We start from the raw sequence: 25,558 nt of genomic DNA on the forward strand, positions 1-25,558 counted from the left end.
AATTGGTCTGCTTCCACTGACTGTTGCCTTTGGGAAGGAATACTTTGCAACCAAGATGATCAACGCGTCATCTGTGCATCACTTCCTGGGAGAGGCTTAAGTGGTGTCATATCCCCGTATATCACCAACCTCACATATCTCACCCACCTCAATCTCTCCTGGAATTCCCTCTTGGGTCCTCTCCCAGATGACTTGTTTTCCTCGCTCCGACACCTCCAGGTCCTTGACTTAAGCTTCAACCATCTCGTTGGCCAGTTATCACCCTCCTCCAGCCAAACCACCGCACTTCAGACAGTTGACTTGTCCAGCAATTCCTTCAACGGCTCAATCCCATCTTCATTCATTGTCTCAGCTGTGTCTGCAGGCTCTCTCATCACTTTCAATGTCAGCAACAACAGCTTTTGCTGGTCCTATACCCCTCTCTGTTTTTTGCAGCAATGGAAACAATCACACTTCCCTCACCATCTTGGACTTGTCCTTCAACAAGTTCACTGGCCTAGTTCCCCCTGGACTTGGGGCATGTTTCAAGCTCCAAGTCTTTCGAACAGGCTTCAATTACCTCTCAGGATCCCTCCCGGATGACATTTATGACGCTGTTAATCTCCAGGAGCTCTCTATGCCTGTCAATCATCTTTCGGGAGTCATTAGCGATGACATCACGCGCCTGAAAAATCTAAAGATCCTATGGCTCACCTCAAACCAATTCTCTGGACCAATCCCCAGTCATATTGGTACGCTTTCCAGATTGGAAAGCTTGCTTCTCTCCCCCAACTACCTCACAGGTGCCTTACATCCTTCAGGTTTTGACATGAAAACATTTTGATCCAAACGCATGGGAATTCATCAGGTGATATAAGAAAACAAGCAGCAGGATTAGTTGAATAAAATGTCTTTGATTTAAGTTATATTGTGTTACCAGAATAAAGGGGGTAGAGATTTAAGAAATTTTGTTTGATAAAAGAAAAGGGTTTTAGAGAGGGATTCAATAGAACAAATGTACTAGAGATAAGAGTGATAATTCGTCATGAATTGAATTGACATATGAAATTCCTTTTTGAGTTTTAGAGTGATTATATCATTATGTTTTTATTATCTATTAAGAACCAACTCGAGAAAATGTCCCTTGATCAAGTGGTGCCGTTCGGGTTTAGTACTTTATTATCTATTAAGAACCAATTCGAGAAAATGTCCCTTGAGGGACGTCCTTTAGGATACCATACAATTTTTTTCCTAATAATCCAAAGCATCTATTTTTTAGGTCTTCATTCCTAGATCATCCTTACAAAAAATTAGACAAATCTGAAACCGTTTCGACATCCAATTGTGTTTTACAAAATCAATGAACACGGTGTTTCAAGAAAGTACTAAAATTTCAATAATTCAATTGAGTGGTCAAATGATATCGGATTGAAGTGATTTTTTGTAGGGATGATCTTTGAATGAGTATCTACAAAATAGACGGTTTGGATTAGTGAAATACAATCTGGAGTGGGGCCTACAAAGAGTGTCCCTCACATAAGCTTATTTGAGATTGGCCAACTGAAGTTTATTCATGTGCTGGACCTGAGTCACAACAATTTCTCTGGCAGCATCCCGGATCAGATGTGTAATTTGATCAAGTTGACGCCACAAGTGGTCTCAAGACTCAGCCATCTCCTTCCAAGCTAGCTATACTTAGAGCATCCATAGTGGGGGTGTGTATTTTTTGGGGTGTAAAGCCACTTTTACATCCCCTTTACACCTCAGGGGGTGTAAATACGTTTTTTGCTCCAATGGGAAACGATGTAAATCTAAAGATATATAATTGATTTGTTTGTCTTACTTCATTTTTCCTCTCTTTTCTCGGGTGAATCCCGCCTACAAAGGATGTAAAAATAGATGCAAATGCACATTTTATTTTACATTTCCATGGTGGTGATGTATGTTTACAACCCTTTACATCTCCCTATTGGAGATGATTCTGATGACAAGGGGTGTATATTTAACATATACCCCCTTATACACCTTCTCATTATGAATGCTTTTAAGAGAATAGCTTTAATTACTTGATCACATACCCAATTTAATTAAAAGAGAAACCTCCAACCCAGCTTAAATTTTGGCCAGTAATTTGATCAAGTTGACAGCACAAAGTGAACTCATGAAGTGGTACTATCGTATTATTTTATAATTTAACACGACGTAATACTACCGTATTATTTTATAATTTATCTTACGTTAAAGACTCAACTTTGTGACGTATTTAAATTTCCATATAGGATTTTTGTATTTTCATAAAATATAAATAATATTGCAACCGTTTCAATTGACTGACCAATCAACACGCGACTTTCCATCTCGTGGGATGGACCATTAACTGACTATATGTATGCCAAACAGAATGGACCGTTAAAACAAAGATGCTAAAGATAAACCATCCAGCAGCAATACATTATCTCCAAATAAAAATGAGATTTTCACAAATTCTTATGATCAAGTGCTTTAGGATAATCTTATTAGCTCGGGTGTGAATCTGTTACATCTTACAACAAAAAATTAAATGTTAGTGCTAATTTTAAACATTTAATTTTCAAAAAATAACCTTTGAACAATTAAAAAATTTAAAGGTCACAAAATTGGCTTTTAAGTTGCGTCAGAGTCACATATGTGTTACGAATTCATCTGTTATAATATTGGTGAATACAAGTTGATATTTCATAAACCTACAATAAAATATTAATAAATAAATACATGTAATATAACATGAGTTGATTGATAACACAATGTGATATAATAAGCTTAGACTAAGCTAGGCGAATACACCAAACACAAGACAAATTTTATCTAGCTTAGATCAAGCCAAGCGAATTCATGACAATCCCTAAGGCCCCATTTGGTTCATGGGAAAGGAGGTTTGGGAATGAGAATTCAATTGATTTCTCATGTTTGGTAAGTTCATACATAGGAAATGGTTTCCTGGCACATGGGAAAGTAGGGGGAAAGTGAATCACTCCTCTTAACTTGGGTTTTGTTTTCCCCCTTTATAGGAAAGTTTGGGAAAATGAGCCAACATTCAATACACAATTTTCATGACTATTTTGTCCCTATGAACAATTTATAATTACAACTTATCATTAAATGCATTCTTTTTTTATTTGATTTAATATGGGTATAATTGGAAAATTATACAAATTTTCTTTTCCATTCCTACTCAAAACAAACATGGAAAAGGAAACAAAGTGAAATCTCCCAATTACTTTCCCGACATTACCAAACGTGGGAAAGGAATCTTTCATTCCCATTTCTTGGGAAATGTGATTTCCCCTCAAATCCATTCCGTGAACCAAGCAAACCTTTGGAAGACAAATGAGAATAATTTGGAGTGCAAGCTCGTATTAATTGTGAGACTTAATTCACCAGGCTTAACATTCACCTGCTATATGCATTGATGGAGCTAGGATTTCAAATTTAAAGGGTCTTTCACAAATTTTTTAAGAATCAAGCTAAATTTTTAAAGGGATCGATCAGTTCACATGAACCATAACACAAAAACAAATAAATGTTGCCATGGGCCAAAAAACCCAGATCGGGTCAGAATGAAATTCCCATGTGATGATGGTTGAAATTAAATAGTTGACATCTCATAACTATCAGAAAAGGAAAACAGGAACTACCAACCTGTAATTCCGATGCGATGATGATTAAATAAGAATTTATGCCACATTTAGCTAAATGTGGTCAGATAAAGTTAGTTCAAATAAGAGGAACTCATTAAATAAAGGGAGTTTTACTAATACACCCAAAATAAGGACTGAAATTATAAAAAAAACCCCACATGAAAAACACTTTATAAACACACCCAAACTCCATTTATTAAACACACTCAAAACCCATTTATAAACACACCCAAAAAATAAGGTTTTTTAGGTTTTACACATAAAAGAATTTTCACTTTTGGAAAAAGCCAAAGCTTTTTCAAAAAAGACAAAAAAACCACTCAACTTTCAAATCAAAGACATGCAAATGTATTGGATTCCTTAGGAAATCTAAAAATAAATAAGGGTATTTTTGTCCATTTTTGCTTCTTTTAAAATTTTTCTCTTTCCTTTTGCTTTTTCCAAAATGTCCCCAAAAAATATACAATTGTTGATTTTTAGGTTTATTTTGGGTGTGTTTCTATGTTTTAAATAGTGTTGGATATATTTATAATTTCATGTTTAGAATTGGGTGTTTCACTAATTTTTATATTAAATAATACCATTTTTTTAAAAATTATTTTGTATAAGTTGAAAATTTTCTTTGGATTCCATATAGCAACATAATAAGAATTGAATTATTGGTTCCACAAAGCTCTCTTTATTCTTCTTCACGTGACCATGACATCATGCCTTCTTTTATAGATGTGCCTAAGAAAATTCCATTGGTTGGTAGGTGTAGAAAGTATGTATTTAAACCTTCAGGTTTTGACATGAAAACATTTTGATCCAAACGCATGGGAATTCATCAGGTGATATAAGAAAACAAGCAGCAGGATTAGTTGAATAAAATGTCTTTGATTTAAGTTATATTGTGTTACCAGAATAAAGCGGGTAGAGATTTAAGAAATTTTGTTTGATAAAAGAAAAGGGTTTTAGAGAGGGATTCAATAGAAAGATAAGAGTGATAATTAGTCATGAATTGAATTGACATATGAAATTCCTTTTTGAATTTTAGAGGGATTATATCATTATATGTTTTTATTATCTATTAAGAACCAACTCGAGCAAGGGCATTCAAGGGGATATGGGTAATTGCGCGCTGTGCGGAGCTCGGGCGGAGACACTTCATCACGTTTTCTTGGAATGCTCCTTCTCAGTTTTAATCTGGCAGACCAGCCCTTTGCAAAGCGCATGGCGTGATAGAGATACACGGGACCTAGCAGGTTGGATTGAACAAATTCTGTTGTGTGGGGATCGCCAGAAAGTTGAGCTTCTGTTTATGATTCTGTGGAACCTTTGGAACTAGCGCAATACGGTTGTCTGGACTGCAAAGCGTCGACACCCCTGTGAAGTTGTGGATGGCACTATGCGGCTGTTGCATGAGTTCAAAGAGCATCAGCCTACCCCGTCGTTGTCTATTTCACGTGCTCAGGCGAAGTGGCAAAAACCTCCTCTGGGTGTCATTAAGATTAATGTGGATGGGGCCTTTCAAGGGTTAACTAGTATGGGCGGTGGGGGGATAATCGCTCGGGATTCAGCTGGTTGTTTTGTGGCCGCCCGTGTGTGCAAACTCAGCCATGTCTCTTCCCCGGAACATGCTTGTGGTAACCAAATTAAATCAAAACCCTAGGTCAAGTAATTCATTTCATTTGGGGATTATTTGACCTAATTGGGAATTAACCAACCTGATTGGGAGTTACTCAATTTAATTAGGGATTACCCAATTAAATTGAACGTTGCCTAATTGGGTTGAGAATTGATTTGATTAATTACCACGATTCTCAATTAAATGAGGAGTTACCTAATTGAATTAGGATTTGATTTGATACATACCACAATTAGGGATTTGATTTACCCTAATAAATCAAATCCCTAATTAATCAAATCAATTCCAAAAAGGGGAAGAATAATTCTCTTCCATCTATGGAATTATTCCTCTGGAACCCTAGCCTCCAAAACCACTATAAAAGCATAGCCACACACAAGGGTTTTCGGTACGTCTGAAATCTCTACTGAAACTCTACAGAAAATTCCTCTCAAACCCTAGCCACCTCCTTTCTCTCTCTCTCTCTTTTACATAAGGCTCTAGCCGCCCGGTTTACACCCTAAATACATCTCCGTACCCTAGTTAGCTATTGTTTTCTATACGATTCAATTGAACTAATTTAGGCATCGGATGGTCTTTGGCCAACACCCCCCCGGGTGTGGCCCTCTCATTCTCATTTGTTCCATTTTGCAGGGAGAAAGACGAGGCGAAGAAGGAAGAGGAATCTTTGCAATCGAATATTCTCGTGAGGAAATTTGCTCACACAATGCTGAAGCTCTTGCCCTTCGTGAGGCCCTTCTCTTTGCCAAGGATATTGGACCAGGTCCAAAGCTGATTGAGATTGATGCGCAAGGGGTGTTACACTCTGTTCAGGATGCGCAGGAGGATAGATGCTATTTAAGCTGTTTGTTTTCAGATTGCAAGTTTTTCCTTTCCCAGTTAGAGAATACTTCTATTAAGTTTGCTTTTAGAGAAGCTAATCAAGCAGCGCACCGCTTAGCTCGGTTGGCTATTACTTTGCCAGAAACATTCACGTGGCTTCAGGATCCTCCTGATGCCGTGTGTGATATTTTGGTGGAGGATATTTTGTAACCCTTTCCTTATCTATAATGAAATCGCTTTTATCTCAAAAGAACCAACTCGAGAAAATGTCCCTTGATCAAGTGGTGCCGTTTGGGTTTTCACTTGATCATGATATAAATGATTACATGTTTATACTAAGAATAACATAATAACTCTAGATTAGATAATTGTGTATATATATTTCTGGTCATTTGGTGATTAGTCAACATAGTTAAGTAATAAACAACAGATGACCACATAACCAACCTAGTTTCCAATGATTTAGTGTGGGTTCAGACGTCAGATAAACAAGAATTTAGACCAAGTCTAAGAGCTCTAAAAGTAAACGCTTATGATCATATATGTACAGATCGGTAGGTAGCTATTATTTCATCAGGGGCTGATGTTTGAGATGAAAGAAAACAAAGAGACCGCCAAAAGAACACAGTTTCTTCTCTTCTGGGGGCAATGGTTTGTCCTAATGCTGCTGCCTTGCTTTGGCACATCTGCCTGTGACAAAGTGAACAGTGATTCTCTCTTGTCCTTGGCTCTCCAGGCACCATTGAATTTGAATTGGTCTTCTTCCACTGACTGTTGCCTTTGGGAAGGAATAACCTGCGGCCCAGGAGATCAAGGACATGTCGTCCGGCTTTGGCTGCCTAGGAGAGGCTTAACCGGTGTCATCAATCCATCAATCACAAACCTCACCCATCTCACCCACCTCAATCTTTCCCACAATTCTTTCCTGGGTTCTCTCCCTGAAGATTTGTTTTCATCTCTCTCTAGTCTCCAAGTCATTGACTTGAGCTTCAATCGTCTCATTGGCCGCCTACCACCTTCAAATAAAATCAGTCAGCTTCAGGTTCTGAACTTGTCTAGCAATTTCTTCAATGGAACAATCCCATCTTCGATCCTTGTCCCATCGGTGTCCATTTTCAATGTCAGCAACAACAGCTTTTCCGGGTCGATACCCATCGACAATGGTAGCAACCACACATCCCTTACCTTCTTGGACTTGTCCTACAATAAACTCAATGACACAATTCCCCCTGGAATCGGATTATGTTCCAAGCTCCAAGTTTTCCGTGCAGGCTTCAATAGCCTCTCTGGTTCTCTCCCTGATGAAATTTTCAACCTTGCTGATCTCCGACAGCTCTCTCTGCCTGTCAATAGTCTTACAGGACCCATCAACGATGGTATCATGAACCTCACCAATCTCCAGATCCTGGAGATCTTTTCAAACCAGTTCTCTGGGCCAATCCCAAGCCAAATTGGTAGTCTTTCCAGGTTGGAAAATCTGCTGCTCCACGTCAACAACCTCACAGGCCCCTTACCTCTATCTCTCGCCAACAGTACAAAGCTGTCTGCTTTGAATTTGAGGGTCAACAACTTGACTGGAGACCTCTCTTCCTTCAACTTCTCCCCTCTCCAACGCCTCACCACTCTGGACCTTGGCAACAACTACTTCACTGGTGAGTTCCCCAAAAGCCTCTACTCTTGCAAGTCACTAACAGCTATTAGATTGACCGAGAATCAGCTCACAGGACAGATATCACCTGAAATAGTTGCATTAGAATCCTTGGCTTTCCTCTCCATCTCTACCAACAACATGACAAATGCCACTGGGGCTCTTAGGATTCTAAAGGGTTGCAAGAACCTGACCTCTCTGATCTTGTCCAATAATTTTCCGTTTGAGCCTGTGCCAGATGATAAAAGCCTAGGAGACCTAGATGGATTCCAAAGCCTTCGGGTTTTTTCTCTGGGGGGTTGCCAATTCACAGGTCAAGTACCCACCTGGCTAGCCAAGCTTAAAAACCTTCAAGTCTTGGACCTGTCATTTAATCTTATAACCGGTTCTGTTCCCGGTTGGTTGGCTAGTCTGCCCAACCTTTTCTACATTGATTTGTCCAATAACCTCCTTCAAGGTGGATTTCCTAATGACCTCTGTGGGATGCCAGTTTTGACATCGAAAGAGGCCAGTGATAACGTGGACAGAAGTTATTTAAAGTTGCCAATATTTGTGAAGCCCAATAATGCTACTGATCAGCAGTACAACCAACTGTCCAACCTCCCCCCAGCCATATATTTGAGTAACAACAGCCTTAATGGCAGCATCCCCATTGAGATTGGCCGATTGAAGTTTATTCATGTGTTGGACCTTAGTCATAACAAATTCTCTGGCAGCATCCCAGATCAGATTTCTAACCTCACTAACTTAGAGAAATTGGATCTTTCCTATAACAATCTATCTGGTGAAATCCCTGTTTCTCTCAAAGGTCTGCATTTCTTGTCTTCCTTCAGTGTGGCATACAATGATCTTCAGGGACTTGTACCATCTGGAGGTCAGTTTGATACTTTTACCATCTCCAGCTTTGAAGGAAATCCAGGCTTATGTGGCCCTCTAACTCCCAAGCGCTCTTGCCATCAAAGCCCTCAAAGCCCTCCACAAGTACTTGAAGTTACTCGGAGATCTAAGACGCAGACGATTCTTATTGCACTCGTCTTTGGGATCTTCTTTGGCATTGGCTTTGGTATTGGTTTTAGCATGGATGATAAAAAAATTCCAATAATTGGCTGGCGTAGGAAGTAACTAATTAAGTTTATGTGTATAAACCTGCCGATATGTAAGTTTTGATGTGCCGACATTTTGATCCATGTATGGGAGTTCATCACATATCAATAAATGGCTTTGCATTTGTCTTTGTCAAAACAAAGGGATAGATTAGATTCTGAACCGTGTGGAGATGAACAAATGTTTTAGAGATAAATATCTTGTCAAATTACTCTCCACATGTGAATTTCACAGAAAATTGAGAAGTGTTTTAGATTAAACCAACCTCATATAACATCCACTTGCCAAAACAAAAATGTATTCTGCTAATAAAATCCACAATATTTAAGCATTGTGGGAAGAATGTAACAATAGAGAATTGGAAAGGAACCAATAGAGAATTAACATGAATAATCTAATGGTCCATGTCAACTCTCTCTAGGTCAAAGGTGTTTATTATTTCAATTTTGTCACATCTAGATTTACAAACTTCTAGGTGTTCTGCACATGCGGTGAATCACATTTATAAAAAATGAGCAGAAAAGCCCATCACTACGGACCTGGCCTAATAGGTTAAAACGTTTGTGACATATAAAAAGCAAATAATTTGCTCGGAATATAGGAATCATAGTTGCAAAGAATACGGGAAATATATATAAGTGAAAGACTAGAAACATAAGAATTATAGATGTACGGAATTAAGGACTCTTTAAGAAACCTACACTATAAAAAAAGGTTGAAAAAGCAGACCCCAACAGATATTGGCTAGAGGGTGAAGAGCACAGAGAGATTCTTTCTCACGGCATTTTCAGGTTTTCTCTATTCTTCTCTTCCATGTCGTTTATTGCTTTTGGTTTTTTCTCTAATCATCAAAGTTGAAGCTATGTGTTTCTAATATTTTCCAACTTTAGTTGAGGAGAGGGGAAAACCCCCCACCGATTTATTATCTATGAAATTCCCATGGTTTTGTTTTGTTCTCTTTTTTGGTTATGATTTATTACTTCACATGAATGAATAATAAAATTTATTGTTTTATAGATCAATCCTATCGATCATGGCTGAACCTCTCAAAGAGATCGAATGCTTTCTCGACCTGGTGCCTGTCCAACTCACCAGAACCAACTATTTTCTCTGGAAACCTTTGTTCATCCGCACTCTAAAGGCCTACGACTTGGACTTGTTCAACATCATGGAAGGAGTCGAGCAGTGTCCACCACAATTCGCGACGAATGAAGAAAGGGATGAAAATCCCGCCTATACCGACTGGATTATGAAGGACCAAACATGCATGGCCGTGATCACTACAACTCTATCAAATTCCGTACTCCCCTACACCCTAGGTTGCACAAGCTCCAGAGCTCTGTGGCTAAACTTGGAGATTCGATTCACTACCGCTGCTAAATCTCATTGCTTGCGGCTCAAGGCTCGCATGCAAAGCCTCAAGAAAGGATGGATGCAGTCAATGGAGAAATACCTAAATTTGGCTGAAGAAATTGCCAATGAGCTAGCCGCCGGCGGATATCCCCTTGAAGATTGTGATTATGTTGGTCACGTCCTTAGGGGACTTCCATCTCATTATGATGACTTTGTTGCGTGGATGAGGGCTGGAGGGAATATTACTGTGACTCGAGAAGAATTGCATGGTTTGCTTCTTCAAGAGTCCCGTAGGAGAATTCAGCCTGATTTTATAGTACAACCCCTGCTCATTGTCTGCATTACTGTGATCATTGCTCTTATTCGTCGTTAGTTAGGGTTTATCTGTTTCATTAGGGTTTTTTCTGTGGAGAGTATTTTCGTTATCATGATTCATTTTTAATTCGTGTTAAACTATTATCATCTATATATTTAATATGGGATTTCATGCTACTGTTATTAATTAATATAGCCTGTCATGTCTGTCAACATACAATTTTTGTCCTTATTTACAGAGAATTTTTGTTGATTACTTTTATGCGTTTTTAAACTCGCCTAATGTTTTGTCTTCTCATTTTATCTCGATTTCTGATTACATTTTAATAGAGTATTGTTCTATGTATTACCAGCGTTTTGAAACATTATTTGAACCCTTTGAAAAATAAAGGGATGGAAAGATTCTGATCACTTTGTGGAAAAGAATTAAAGCTTTAGAGGTAAAATCGTGAGGAACTTGAATTTGAATTTGTGTTTCTACTATGCAGTTAACTTGTAGTCTATATGAAATAAAAATAATTCTGAACACTAAAAAAATTTCTGCTGAAGTAAAGTCCTTTTCAGGTATACAAGACCAGGTTTAATCTCTCATATGGGGTAAGATAGGAAAGGCACCAATAGATAATTCATGAAGAACCTAATTGTCATCATAGGCTATTGGATTATGTTATTGTGACTAGTTTGCAAGTCAAGCAGCCACTACTAACTAAAGCAGCATGCATCAACTGTCCCCTTGCCTTCAAAGTAAACGCTTGTTTGATGCGCCAATGTGGACTTGTAGATATTGGTCTCAAGTGCATCAACTGTCCCCTTGCCTTCAAGTAAATGCTTATTTGATGCACGAATGTGGACTAGCTAAGTGGAAAAGGTCCTTGACTTCTGCTGCTGCTTCTGCCTTGCTTTGCCTCTGCTGCCTGTCACCAAGTGGATCATGAAGCTCTGTTGTCCTTCCTTGGCTTTCAAGGTATCATCGCGGCAGCCATTGAATTGGTCTGCTTCTGTTGACTGTTGCTCATGGGAAGGCATAAGTTGCCGCCAAGATGATGGTCATCAACGCGTCGTTGGTCTATGGCTTCCTGGAAGAGGCTTAACTGGTCTTCTCCCAAGTGACTTGCTTTCCTCCCTCTCTAATCTCCAGGTCCTTGACTTGAGCTCTAACAACTTCTCTGCCAACATCCCTGATCAGATTTCTAACCTCCCCAACTTAGAGAAATTAAATCTCTGTCACAACCATCTATCTGGTCGAGTCCCTGGTTCTTTCCAGAGTTTGCTTTTGCTCTCTTCTTTCAGTGTGGCATACAATGATCTTCAGGGCCTTGTACGTACCATCCGGAGGTCAGTTTCGTAATTTTATCTTCTCCAGCTTTGAAGGGAATCCAAGATTACGTGGCCCTCCAACTACGCATCTCTCTCGTCCTCATCTAGAATTACCAGCTCCTGAAAGATCTTAAGATACACTTTTTTAAGTAGTGAGAACCTCTTGTCTGATTTTCTTATGGGGTTTGTGGCATTAATAATACAACACATTGTGAAGCGGTGCATATTTAGAGCAAAATTTAGTGGGGATTCAGAATAGGAACTCTGGGTTTTCATGTACGAACATTCCGAAAACAAAATGTATTGTACCATAAAACAAACAAAACTACATAAATACATACTCAACTTATCTTATAAGATGAAAAGTAGGCAATTTTCTTCAATATTATTGATAGCATTGACTTCATCATGCAATGACAAGTTGTTTTTCTTTTCCTTCAACGGTAACAATGAGAAACAACCTGTCATCGCAAGATGAATGTGATCAACGGTTTATGATGATTGTAAGTATTTCATATGATCAGATAGTCAATACGACTCATTATTTATGTGACAGTCATGATTTATGTGATTAATTTTCTAAGAAATGTGATAGGAAATGACTCCTGTGTGTTAGTCATGGTTTCTGTGACAGATTATTTTATCTGTTACTCTATATGTGATAAATTTTTATTTTGTGACAGATTTTTGCTTATGTAAACGCATTAATATTATGATTTATCTGTTCATGCAACGTCACTTGGACATTTTCTCCAGGTATGCTTACTGCAATGCACAAGTAATTCCAGGTACATGAAAGCTCAGACCAGACATACAGAGTCAAATCTATGCATCGATCATATGATTGGTATTAATGATCACAAAGTCAAAGTCTAAGAACAGAGGCTTTAGTGGTATATCACCTCCAGCTATGAAAGGAAATTCAGGATCCAATTATGCAGCCATCTTGTCCTAAACAAGAATTCGCTGCTCATCAAGGATCTAATATTCTCACTGAACTCGTCATCAGCATTATTTATTTCTGCAGACAAGAAGTTCCATTGCAATTTAGTGTGCATTCAAAAGAAAATCATACCAAGTGAAAGATAATGTGATAGCAAAAAAGCCACTTGAACCTTCTCTATTTCATGTTAATAAAGTTTGACTGTCAAATTATGCAGCAATATTATATCATTTCTCTTAATAACCACCTTCCTTTGATCAAGTGGTGCGATTTGTGGTGTCACTTGATCATGATATATGTCTAAAATAACTATGAATATATTACACACTACCTTTTATATATTTATGGTTACTGGCCAGTCAACATAGTTAAGTCGTAAACAACAGATAAACACAGTGGAAAGTTGCTGGATGCCCTAACCAACCTAGTTTCTAAGAGTTTAGTGGGATTCAGACGTCAGATAAATAGAAGGAATTAGAACAAGTCTAAGATCTCAAAGTAAGCGCTTATGTGATACATATAGATTGGTACTTACCAATGATTCCATCAGGGGCTGATGAATGACATGAAAGAAAACAAAGAGAACACCATGGACGAGGAGCTCCCAGGAACACCAAGCCAAAGACCAAGAACACAGTTTCTTCTCTTTTGGGGGCAATTATTTCTTCTGATTCTGCTACCCTGCTTTGGATCCTCTGCCTGTAACAGAGTGGACAGTGAATCTCTCTTGTCATTGGATTTTAAAGTATCGTCGCCATTGAATTGGTCTGCTTCCTCTGACTGTTGCTCAAGGGAAGGAATAAGTTGCCACCAAGATTATGATCATCATGATCAACGTGTCATCCATCTATGGCTTCCTGGGAGAGGCTTAACTGGTGTTATCTCTCCATCTATCACAAACCTCACCCATCTCACCACCTCAAACATTCCCACAATTCCCTCTCAGGCCCTCTCCCAAAGGACTTTTTTGCCTCCCTCTCTAGTACTCTTCAGGTCCTTGACTTGAGCTTCAATTGTCTTATCGGCCACTTACCACTCTATTCCAACTAAATCAGCCAGCTTCAAATTATAAACTTGTCCACCAATTTCTTCAATGGAACAATCCCATCTTCAATCCTTGTCCTCTCAGTGTCCATTTTCAACGTCAGCAACAACATATTTTCCAGGTCGTTACCCATCAACAGTGGTGGCAATCACACTTCCCTTGCCTTCTTGGACTTGTCCTTCAATAAATTCACTGACCCAATTCCCCCCGGAATTGGATTATGTTCCAAGCTCCAAGTTTTCCGTGCAGGCTTCAATTGGCCTTCCCGGTTCTCTCCCTGATGAAATTTTCAACCTAGCTGATCTCCAACAGCTCTTTCTGCCTGTCAATAGTCTTACAGGACCCATCAGTGATGGTATCATGAACCTCACCAATCTCCAGATCCTAGAGCTCTTTTCAAACCAGTTCTCTGGGCCAATCCCGAGCCATATTGGTAACCTTTCCAAGTTGGAAAATCTGCTCCGCCACATCAACAACCTCACAGGTCCCTTACCTCTGTCTCTCGCAAACAGTACAAATCTGTCCACCTTGAATTTGAGGGTCAACAACTTGACTGGAGACCTCTCCGCCTTCAACTTCTCACCTCTTCAGCGCCTCACCACTCTGGACCTTGGCAACAACAACTTCACTGGTGAGTTACCCAAAAGCCTCTGTTCTTGCCAGTCATTAACAGCTATTAGATTAGCCAGTAATCAGCTCACAGGACAGATATCACCTGAAATAGTTGCATTAGAATCCTTGGCTTTCCTCTCCATCTCTACTAACAACCTGACAAATGCTACTGGGGCTTTTAGGATTCTAAAGGGTTGCAAGAACCTGACCACTCTGGTCTTGTCCAAGAATTTTCTGTTTGAGCCTGTGCTAGATGATGATAGCCTAGGAGACCCAGATGGATTCCAAAGTCTCTGGGAGGTTGCCAATTCACAGGTCAAGTACCCACCTGGCTAGCTAATGTTAGAACTCTTGAACTCTTGGACCTGTCATTCAATCTTATAACCGGTTCTGTTCCCGGTTGGTTGGCTAGTCTGCCCAACCTTTTCTACATAGATTTGTCCAATAACCTCCTTCAAGGAGGATTTCCTAGTGAGCTCTGTGGGATGCCGGCTTTGACATGGAAAGAGGCCGGCAATCAAGCGAGTCAGAGTTCTCTAGAGTTGCCAGTCTTTGTGAAGCCCAACAATGCTTGTGATCAGCAGTACAATCGACTCTCCAACCTCCCCCCAGCCCCAGCCATATATCCGAGTAACAACAGCCTTAATCGCAGTATCCCCATTGAGATTGGCCGATTGAAGTTTATTCATGTGTTGGACCTTGGTCATAACAAATTCTCTGGCAGCATCTCAGATCAGGTTTCTAACCTCACTAACTTAGAGAAATTGGATCTTTCCTATAACAATCTATCTGGTGAAATCCCTGCATCTCTCAAAGGTCTGCATTTCTTGTCTTCCTTCAGTGTGGCATACAATGATCTTCGGGGACTTGTACCATCTGGAGGTCAGTTTGATACTTTTACCATCTCCAGCTTTGAAGGGAATCCGGGCCTATCTGGTCCTCCAACTGTACATCGCACGTGCCCTCAATCATTATCACCAGCGGTTGGTCCAAGATCCAACACTCACAGAAAGCTTCTTACTGGACTCATTGTTGCCGTTGGTTACTGCATTGGCTTTGGCTTTGGTTATAAACAAAACTTCATTGTAATTAAACTGGAATTTCATTGATCAACAAGTGCTTGAATTTTAATATCTTTCATTGTTTCTAAGGTTCAAAATATATTGAAGTAACAGACGACAACAGTTAAACTCAACTCCATTGGAGAGAAAAATAAAAGCAAAGCAAGAGAAGCAAACTAACCTGGAAGAGAGGGAACAGCCAGAAAGAAGACAACAAGAGCAACAAGCCAATACGAACAAGAAGCCCAATCCAATAAAACCCGGGCCATATCTCAACCCATTTGCTACACCTAATCTAGATTCTAGTGAGAGAAAAAGACCATTTGACCCTTGTCAGTCCCTACAGAGTCCGCCTTATCTCTCCATAAACCCTAAAAAAGGTATAAGAAAAACCCATTAAAGATCTTCCCTCGACTTCTCCAAAATTCACCAGAAAGAGAGAAACCCGTAAAAGGCTTTCATATTTCTTTTTGTTATTTCACTTTAATCTCTTGGAAACCCCAATGGAACAGCCAACCTTCAACTCTCTCCCTCAAAACACTAACACCACAACATCATCTTCCACAGCAAAATCCCAAAAGAAAAAGCTACCAACCCCACAAGAACTCATCTCCCACTATGAGTCACAAGGCCTTGACAACCAAGAGGCCTCTCTCAAGGTCATAGGTGACCTCCAGGCTGCCCTCTTTAGGGTCATAACCTCTGGCAGAGGCAGAAAGGACAAGCTCTTGGCTGAGACCTCAAGAAAGATTGACAGCACCAACAACAGCCTTGCCATTCTCAATATGAAGATTGACTCCAAGCCTGGCTATGGTGAAGCTTTTGGTATTGGAGTTGCTTCTGGGGTGACTTTGAAAGGCATTGAGACTGTTCTGCCTCATGTTCTTAGGGGTTTTGGACAGATTTGGAACACTGTCAGGAATGCCACTAAGGATTGATGTTCTGTTTTTTTTCTGCCCTTTTTCTTTATTCTTTTTCTTTTTTGGGGGGTTTTGGGATTTTTTGTTGAATTTGGTTGGTGGGTTTCTTGGGATATTGCAGAAATTTGTAGTGGGAAACTGGGAAAATGCATTTTATTGATGTAAAATTAAATGTAATTTCCATTGAGAATGTTAGAATTATGCCTTTACTTTAGCCAAGGTACATTTGAATTGGTATTGAATGATAAAACTTTGGCAACAGAATATATAGTTTGGACTGTGACTTCCAATTACAAGTTTTTTTTTTTATACTTCATAATTTCCAAGTAAAATGATAAAAGTTAAAACTTAATAAGCCGCCTCCTTTTCCACCAAGTCTGATAGAATAAAGTCAAGCCAAGCCTAAGCATTTTGATAACTGTGGTTGTGTAGTATTACCAATCCATTAAATTACATAACATGAAAAATTAGAATCTAATACAAAATTATCCTAAGCAACCTTTTTCCAAAATACTATCATCTACTTCTTCCACAACCCATATGATGAGTTTTTGAACAAAATTGCGTCTGGAAATTCTTGAGGTCTATGCAACAGAACTTCAATGGTCAAGAACTGTATGGCGCACCTACTTGGACAATAATAATTTGGTAATTATCTTGAATATCGATCTACAAGTGCCTTGGCTCTATCTGGTGCAAAAAACCGTGCCTGCGCATGAAACACCATGATTTATAGCTAAATTTCATGGAACACAGATTTAGAGATTAGCAACATTCGATGCCATACGAATGGATGCACACAAGGAGAATTAGACATCTAACTTGCCTTATCCACCTTTTTAATATATCGTGTCTCTTCAACAAAAAAAAAAACTGACAGATAGTTCATACGGACACAGACACCCAACACCGATCTTAATTTCTTTTTCACCTTCAAAGATGGTTGTAAATACAACAAAATGAAGGAAAAATGAAATGCCATCATTCAAGTTATAGGCCATGGGACTCAACAATGTGGAACAGCACAGGGCTTTCCACTCCAGTACTGTTAAAGGCCTTCAAGTAGTATAATGCCCACAGGAATTTTAAGCCACAGCTAATTGTAGCAGGCATTAGTATGGATGAGATGGTACGCTAAACTGAACATATAATGTGTGTGTGCATGTGTGTGTATGCCTGCAGGTAAACATCTGTATCTACCGAAATATACTTCATCTGCCAATAGACATTCCAATATTTACCTGTATAAACGTCAACTCTTTACATGCAATGCGTGTGTGCACGTGCATGCTCTTGTTTCTACAGAAATATAGTTCATCTGCAACCAGACATACATATATTTACCTGTATAAACATCCTCTCCGCTTCTCCAACTTTACCATTTTCTCTCAAAATAATTCCCTGCAGAACCATTAAAGAGACAACTTTAAAGCAAACACAAGTTCTTTTTATCCAAAATACCAAGGATCTAGCAAAAGAAGACAAGCCAAAATACCTAAGGGAAGAAGAGTTGTCTAAAACAAAAATAGTTCAATGACCTTCAGTTGTGCTTTTTCCTCACTAGGAGACCTTTTGTTGGCATAAAGAATTTCAAAAAAACTGAAGTGCCTCCCACATATTCACTTGGAAGCACTTCTTGAAGAAGCACATGTTCTCCAGCACAAACTAAAGTCATTCTATAACCTAGCAAACACTTGCATCTATTTCTACCAAACACAATAAAAAACACTTTTAGTTATATGGAAGTGCTACCAAGCAAATCTGAAGACCTTAAAGGATGTCGCCAGACATGAGAAATGACATCCTTTACAGTAAAATAACATGCGATGGGGTTCTTGGTTAGAGCTAAGTGGCAGACCCTGATTTTTTTTTAATTTTTTCTTTTCTTTTTCCCTTTCTTAGAACATCCAACCAACCCCGTCTCTTTCTTGAGTTTAGCTGACGTGATCATATGTAAATACACATGCACTGTAAAAAATTAAAAAATACTGACAATCTTTAAACAAAAAGGAAGCAAAAGGAAAAGGAATTAAAAAAACCTTAGCCAAGTAACCACGGAAGTCATTTGGATGACTAGAGATGAGCCGATCATAGACAGATACAGCATCACTTACATGACCCCAATCTGAATATGCTTTTCCAAGAAGTAATTCAACCTGATTATTTGTGGCATGACCAAAAGAGAAAAGAGAGGAAAAAACACAAAAAATTAGATATTGCATAACAGGAAACAATTGATCCGAACATTTTAAAACTTAAAAAGAAGGGGCGAGGGGAGAGAGAGAGAGAGAGAGAGGTGTGGGGATAAATTTGGAATATTAAAAAGTAAAATTATTTTAAAATAATGGTCAAGACAGATTCTTCTCACAATATTGGTTTGGTTTGGTTTGGTTAAATCCTTTTTATTTAGTTTGGTTTTCTGAACTTGTTAAATCTTTTTGGTTTGGTTTGGTTCTCTCACCTTATAAGCAAAAGCATTAGCCATTTCAGTGATGCCAAAATACGTAATATTATAGAGAATCTGTGACTCACTTGAATTGGGTCCACCTGCAAATTTGCTTCAGTTGTAGTGCTTCCAGCCTTTGCATCTGGATTGGCAGCATTCATACGTTCACGAGAGGCAAGAAGAAACTGAACAGCCTGCAATAAGTTTGATTTTACTTGTAAGAAACTCAGTAAAGTATTTGTCCAAAAAAAAAACTCAGTAGAGTACATAGGATAAACAGGGGACAATTGAGATTCAAAATCTCACAACAACAAATAATCAAATACGCAATAAATAATGATTGGTACCAGCAAGCCACCAGATTCCTTTGGTTTTCCAAACTCAGGCCATATGGAAATGAAATACCATAGTCTAGAACGCGTAAAATCATCTTATATGACATATTTAATACCATAAAAGGATTTCTAAGCACCCTGCTAAATTATTTGCACCCTGACTAATGATGTCAATAGGAATGCTGTCACAGGAATATCTTAAAATGAAGGTTAGTGCGTTTTTATTTCAATTCACAAGAATAAGAAAAAACCTCATCTGGTTTTTTAGCAGCAAGTAATGAATTTGTAAGGCCACGAAGAACTTCAAATTTGAGATCTTTAGACACCTGTCACACAACAACATAACATTCATGTACCACATTTTATTGAACTTATTAATAATTAATGAAAATTATCAACTAACTAACAATATCAATATATCTTCAGTAATAGAAGTGATGCGAATTAGTTGAGCTTAGTGTGCACAGTTTACAGAGACTGACCATTGAAGAAACCTTATATGCAGCAGCACTCCCTTCATAATCCTTGAGTTCATATTTAACTTCTCCAAGCAAACGAAAAACTTCGGGATCACTTGGTTTCTCCTGTGTACCCACCCTATCAGCGTGATAATTTCCTAGAGAGAATATTTTAAACAGCATGTGCCACATACAATGAGCAATAAATCCAAAAGCAAAAACAAGAACAAACCTTAGCCAAGTCCTGAAGCAGAGTGGAAGCCCGAGTATATTCTCCTAATTCTACCAAGGTTACTGCAGCTCCCTGCAAAGCCCCAAGAGAATATTTGATATGGCTGCCACTTGAGGATTCAGTAACAAAGGAAGAAGAATAGTCTTGCGTTTCACACTACAACTCACCTCAAGAGCAGTTGGATCCTTCGGGGAGTTACTAAGCATTGCTTCATATTCTTTCAGCCGAGTCTGTCACAAATCAAGGGTAAACGTGTGAAGGATCTTTTAATACGAAGTAATATGAAAAGACACAAATTTAAAATGCAAAATCAAAAAAATCAGGAAACAGAAATGAAAGAAAGATGCTTAGTCCATCAAAGAGAAGAGAGAATATAACAGACAGGCTTCAACTCCTACAGTACGACATACAACAACACCACTAAATGAAAAACGCAAAGACAGAATATTTTGCCCTTGAGCATTACCTGAAGTGACACTTTCTCTTCTTCGGACAGTTTATTACTGGTTACTGCAGCATCCTCAGTAGGACTTAAACTGAAAACTTGAAGACCATATCAAAATGAAATCATTCCTCTGCAATTACTCAACAATCAACTGCTGTAATAAGAAGGATATTAAGAAGATGAGGAAGTCGATAACAAAATACCAATAGTTTAAAACCCTAAAGCAGCCTTGTTCCTTCCCAGATATTAATTCTCTTCATAAAGTAGATTAACTATTATTTTCAAAACATAAAGAAGAAACAGTAAAAGAATAGATTAACTCCAACGAATTTTGAGATATCAGATTTTAAATTCTGACAGACTGTCAGAAAGATTTATATATAACTAAAAGGAAACAACGTAGTTATGTATGTACACAATACATATAGATATACACCTTCCTCTTTAATCAAGTGGATAGAGAGATAGCATAAATCTTTAATGTTTCATGATTTTTCCACCCAGTCTGAAATCATATGCCAAGGTAAAGATACGGGAACAATATGACAAATCAAGTGGTCATTGGCAGACATGAGAAAGATAGAAATATAAGGATACTTTAATCTGAAAAGACCTTTAATCAACTACATCATACCTTCCGGAAGGAAGAAAATCTCCAAGAGCAAAAACCAAACCAAAGACCACTACAGCTACACCTACTCCAATCTGTTCCATGAAAACTTTGGATTAGCAATATGTGTAGTGTAAAAAATGATTCTTAGCATTTATTTACAGTTAGAACGCAGAAAGCAGCAAAGTTTACCTGTGTACCAAGTCCAATTGATTTCTTCTCCTTCTTCTCCAACTCAACAGGTGCATCATAGTCAATTGCCCCAAATTCCTTTTTTTCCACCACTTTTTTCTGCTCAAGTGCTGAACTGAATTTCATGCACAAGGGATGATACTCATTGGAAATAATTCTAAACTAAAAATTATGAATATGGAACCATCCAATCAGCTCTTATGATATGCTAATGCAGCAATGCACACGCACAATTTTTACCTTCTGACTGCTTGCAGACGTTCCTCAAACTCAAGGTCAGCAGGGTTTCTCTTAACCTTTCCATCAAATCTAGAATTCAATCCAGGTGCCTCTATAAACAAAAATGTGACCTTGAATTGAATGTAATGATAACCCAATAGAAGAATACAACTTATAAGGAGCACAACCCACTAATCAAACAAGAGTGTGGGACTAGAAAATGATTAAACAAGCCTTCAAGTTGGTCATGAAATTTGCAACACATCTGGAAAAGGAAAGTTGGGTAGATGCCAAAAATAAATAATAATAATAAAAGGTTGATTCACTTACGGGTAGGAACAGCACCCGACCGTTTAGTGGTTGATTCCTGCTCCAAAAATGTTAAGTTTTAGCACAGATTTTTTCATTAAAAATATTACAAATTTAACTAAACCATAAAGAAAGGCTTAATCTTGGTCATCAATTCCAAAAATGGTACCTGATTGAGGTTGTTCTTGTTCCGGTTTTTGTTCTTATTGTTGGTTTTGGTTCCGAAACCAGTTCTGGGCTTCGAATCAGAGCATTGAATTTTGACCTTAAAGAAACGACATGTCGTCATCGTCATCGCTGTTGTTGCTGCGAGTGACATGACTGTGTTTTTGCAGCTCGTTTTCTCCAAAATTTCAGATTAACGGTCTGCTATGCGACTGTCTCTGTTTCTCTCTCTCTCTCTCTTTCTCTGTTTTTTTTGTTTTTTTTTTTGTGCTTACACAGAGACACAACACAATCTCGTCGAAACTATTTGAGCTAAGTGGGCCCTCCAGATAAGATTGGTGACCCGTCAACAATATTAATGAAAGAAAAACTTTTTTTTTTCTCTATCGAAATGAAAGAAAAACATATAGTTTTGGTTTCTTCTATTTTGAAACATGTTTTTCCTTTTTCCGTGGAATAAAAAATTGCAATTTAAGAGTTATTTGGTAAACCATCGAAATTGTGAATTCATCAGTGTTGAAAAATATAAACTAAGGATGAAGTTGAAATTCTAGTACAGATTGCACTCCATTTTTTTACTTGAACAAAAACCATAACAAAAGGCCTAGGTGCAAAGCAGATGAGGAACTCTCCATGGCTATATGATCCACATAAATTTGTTCTATTTAACCAACAAAAATACTTCCACCTCATTCTCGATGGTGAACAATACAATAAACTCTCGTCCATAAGTGCACAATTAGCAAAACGAGATACGAATTTGAAACTAGAATCTTAAAGCTACAAACAGCTTAAATTAATCAAACGAAAACTAAAATTTTCCACCCACCATGGTTAAAGAATGTCCATATAACATAAATAATAATCAGTCTCAGACCCTAGCTTTCTGTAATAGAGGTCTAAATCCATGGCGATGATCACAACACATACTATCTCCCTTGCTGCATATCGTAGAGGAATCAAAATTACCCACCTCAGAAACCATCTTCAAGAACTCAGGCAACTCCAAGCTCCCATACATTTTCTCATCTTTTTTAAGCAAGCTCAAGACTTTTTTGAAGAACACAACATCACATGGCAACACTATGCCTCCACTGGCCTTGAACCCAAACTCCTCCCCAGATTTATCAAGAAGAGCTACAAAGATTGGGAAGTTGAGGAAACGGGTCGGGATCAAGAATCGGATTCGATCCCATCCAATGTACACAGGAAGGAAGCCGGAGGGAGCGAGAGAAGATTTCACATTGAGGCTTATGGCCTTCCAAAGTTTCATCACTTGTTTGAGTTGGATGGCTTGCCTGATTGTTTTGACCCTTTTGCTTGAGGTTGCCATTAGGAAATGAAAGATGGAGAATGGTGATGACAAGGGTTGGATTGTCATACCACTCATGCTAATATATCCCCATGGTATATATGTTGTGAAACTCATGAAAGTGAGAAGAGTGTATATATAAGGTTTCCAAATGTAGCTTCTTGAATGTCCATGTACATATTTAATACATTTATTTTTTTAGTAAACTACAAGGTAATGCAAGCTTAGCATTGGTTAGCACTAAGACTCAAATGACAACAAATTCCTATCCTATTAAATGCTAAAATCCGTTTGGTATAAAATACCTAATTTACGCCATAGCTGTTGTTGACATTCTAAAAAAATCATCATACATTGTTCTTTTATAAAAACATAGAAGATAATTTGCACTTCAAGATAACTTTTCGATCGGAATGTTATAAAACTTTATCCGTATGGAATTTATATATTTTCATGATATTTGGATTCTTCCACCGAAATGTGAATTAGATTCGGATCATGTAGCTAGCCCATCTTCATCTACAGAGATATAATTGTTGCCTATCTATCGTTGTATCCAAAGTCTAGCTAACAAGATTATAGCAATTGATATGTATCTGTTACAGCTCACAAGTCACAACATCAAATATTTTTAGCAAGGTTCAGTCCTTATTAACCAATAGCACACAAATTGTTATGATCGATTTCTCCAATCTATTTACCTTAATTCTAGCTAAATTCAGATGCATACGCCAGTTGTGTTTTTATATCTTCAGGTGAAAACAAAAAGGGTGGCTCTTGGTTTTAACTAAAGTACACTTTGGTCTATTCCAAATTTGGCATCAATGTAATGTCAATGTGAATTTGTGAATGAGGTCTAATTATTCATGGACTGTGAAACTCAATTATAAAGGTGGATTTCATGCGAGTCTCATAATCATCTATTAAAAAATGTGGTTGATAACGTACACAACTTTCATAAGTTCACACATCTACGAACTACATTCCTGACCACATTTCTCATTCTCAATTATAGTGAACCCCATTCCATGATCACTATAAAAAAATTGTGGCTGAAAAATTCTAGATGGCTTATGCTTATTAATTTATTATTACACTATAACAACGCCAAAAATGCCAACCCCTTAGCTGTATTATATCGACCGTATACATAATGGCAGCCAAATCTATACAGCACGTGGACAAGCCAAATATAGAAATGGCTGTGAGAATTCCACGGCGGAGCACTCAACAAATCTGGACTCTAAATGGTCTGAATTTCTATTTAAATGTCAACAAAATTTACAGCCAACTTAACAATTAACAAATCCTAAACCGATTATGACTAGTTCCTCCCCAACTCAAAACATGTTGAGTTTCGCAGAGAAAGAGTTTTTTCTTGCGTTATAAGAAACTTTTTCTCTGCGAAAACACTACCAACAAAAAAAAAGGTGTTCTAATTTGTGGTTGTTCGTAAAAAGATTAAAATTCCGACATGAATTCTATCTTCTTATGAATCATGAAACCCTTTTTTGCATGCATGGACTTGGCTCGCCAAGATTTCTCACCCAAGGTTCAAAGCCATACCTAATTTCATCATCATTCATCACCAGCAGTGCAATATGAAGCAGCAGCGAATAAGACACATTGCATGGCCCAAGCACATGAACATCCACCGCCTACGGCTATGGTTGCCTCCACTCAATCACGAATCTGAAGCTGTTTCCGGAAAGAACATGACCATAAGAATCGCAGAGTCCGGTGAGACCTCTGAGTTGCTCACCGGAGAGCTGTCCGATGGCCGACAGGGTGGTAGTTCGGTACTGCAAGTTCCAAAAGGGTTCTTGGCAGTTTATGTTGGGCCGGAGCTTCGAAGGTTTGTGATTCCCATGAGCTGTTTGTCATCACCGGATTTTAGGGTTTTGATGGATAGAGTGGCTGAGGAGTATGGATTTGAGCAAGAAGGTGCACTCAAAATCCCTTGTGATGAAGAGGATTTTGAGCATATTTTGGTCAGGTGTTTGGCAAGTAAGAAGAATGATAAGAAGAGAAAGGTGTAATTAACTAATGCAACCTTTTGTTTTTTCTTTTAATCCCTTCTCCTACAATTTAGGCAGAAGCAGAATGTGTATAAATTTGGTTCAGAAATTACAGACAAAAGAAAAAAATTGTTATCATTTACTTCATCTACTTGGATTGATTTGAGTTTGAAATTTTTGTTTCATATATATGTTTTTCATGTGGGGACAGCACGCCTTCTTTGAAAGTGCTTTTGGAATTGTCAAAAGCACTTCCAAATAAGTCCTTTTTGCTTCCTCTGGAGAATCATTTATCTAGCTTCTCAAGAAAACATTTGCAACTAACATGCAATTAGCCCTTTGATTTTCAAAACTTATGTGTTCGAAAGGATCAGATTGCACTTCGATCATCAAA

General features: G+C 38.2%; 4 protein-coding genes and 2 pseudogenes across 6 annotated transcripts; 4 read left to right on the forward strand and 2 right to left on the reverse strand.

The window, feature by feature from the left end:
- Positions 1 to 6,729: 6,729 nt before the first annotated feature.
- On the forward strand, positions 6,730 to 8,981 carry LOC103327516 (tyrosine-sulfated glycopeptide receptor 1 pseudogene; annotated as a pseudogene).
- A 2,279-nt stretch (positions 8,982 to 11,260) lies between these two features.
- Positions 11,261 to 15,577, forward strand: LOC103327513 (receptor-like protein 2 pseudogene; annotated as a pseudogene).
- Positions 15,578 to 15,732: 155 nt separating this feature from the next.
- LOC103327446 (ribosomal protein-like protein) lies at positions 15,733 to 16,637 on the forward strand. Its single transcript, XM_008229786.2, has one exon. It carries the CDS (start codon positions 16,007 to 16,009, stop codon positions 16,439 to 16,441), a length of 435 nt encoding a protein of 144 aa, XP_008228008.2. The 5' UTR covers positions 15,733 to 16,006; the 3' UTR covers positions 16,442 to 16,637.
- Positions 16,638 to 16,755: 118 nt separating this feature from the next.
- LOC103327444 (Tetratricopeptide repeat (TPR)-like superfamily protein) lies at positions 16,756 to 22,113 on the reverse strand. 3 transcript variants are annotated; one of them, XR_016126175.1, is made up of 14 exons: positions 21,839 to 22,113; positions 21,691 to 21,727; positions 21,382 to 21,472; positions 21,142 to 21,256; positions 20,974 to 21,044; positions 20,361 to 20,430; positions 20,062 to 20,124; positions 19,895 to 19,966; positions 19,687 to 19,788; positions 19,456 to 19,530; positions 18,956 to 19,063; positions 18,463 to 18,579; positions 17,665 to 17,824; positions 16,756 to 17,132 (listed from the first exon to the last, which is right to left on the reverse strand). XR_016126175.1 is itself a non-coding variant. In XM_008229784.2 (14 exons), exons 1-14 carry the CDS (start codon positions 21,986 to 21,988, stop codon positions 17,076 to 17,078), a joined length of 1,185 nt encoding a protein of 394 aa, XP_008228006.2. In that variant the 5' UTR covers positions 21,989 to 22,111; the 3' UTR covers positions 16,756 to 17,075. The 3 variants fall into 3 exon arrangements, 2 of the variants coding, with proteins under 2 accessions (XP_008228006.2, XP_088906813.1); XM_008229784.2 differs by having other exon boundaries at positions 17,768 to 17,824; positions 21,839 to 22,111; XM_089050687.1 differs by having other exon boundaries at positions 17,768 to 17,824; positions 21,142 to 21,251; positions 21,839 to 22,062.
- A 592-nt stretch (positions 22,114 to 22,705) lies between these two features.
- Positions 22,706 to 23,167, reverse strand: LOC103327512 (protein SMALL AUXIN UP-REGULATED RNA 12-like). Its single transcript, XM_008229847.2, has one exon. The coding sequence runs from the start codon at positions 23,165 to 23,167 to the stop codon at positions 22,706 to 22,708; it is 462 nt and encodes a 153-aa protein (XP_008228069.2).
- A 1,580-nt stretch (positions 23,168 to 24,747) lies between these two features.
- On the forward strand, positions 24,748 to 25,185 carry LOC103327443 (indole-3-acetic acid-induced protein ARG7). Its single transcript, XM_008229783.3, has one exon. It carries the CDS (start codon positions 24,748 to 24,750, stop codon positions 25,183 to 25,185), a length of 438 nt encoding a protein of 145 aa, XP_008228005.1.
- Positions 25,186 to 25,558: the final 373 nt, after the last annotated feature.

This window comes from Prunus mume, linkage group LG4, assembly GCF_029339155.1.
Source record: "Prunus mume cultivar Tortuosa linkage group LG4, ASM2933915v1, whole genome shotgun sequence".
Lineage (NCBI taxonomy): Eukaryota > Viridiplantae > Streptophyta > Magnoliopsida > Rosales > Rosaceae > Prunus > Prunus mume.

Excerpts from the sequence above, each read along its gene's own strand:
- LOC103327446 (XM_008229786.2), top strand. The coding sequence starts at position 16,007 with ATGGAACAGCCAACCTTCAACTCTCTCCCTCAAAACACTAACACCACA.
- LOC103327444 (XM_008229784.2), bottom strand. The coding sequence starts at position 21,988 with ATGTCACTCGCAGCAACAACAGCGATGACGATGACGACATGTCGTTTC. Across the intron at positions 21,257-21,381 it reads CGTCTGCAAGCAGTCAGAAG|TTCAGCACTTGAGCAGAAAA; the intron begins GTAAAAATTGTG and ends CATGAAATTCAG. Across the intron at positions 17,825-18,462 it reads TCCGTGGTTACTTGGCTAAG|GGAATTATTTTGAGAGAAAA; the intron begins GTTTTTTTAATT and ends ATGGTTCTGCAG.
- LOC103327512 (XM_008229847.2), bottom strand. The coding sequence starts at position 23,167 with ATGGCAACCTCAAGCAAAAGGGTCAAAACAATCAGGCAAGCCATCCAA.
- LOC103327443 (XM_008229783.3), top strand. The coding sequence starts at position 24,748 with ATGAAGCAGCAGCGAATAAGACACATTGCATGGCCCAAGCACATGAAC.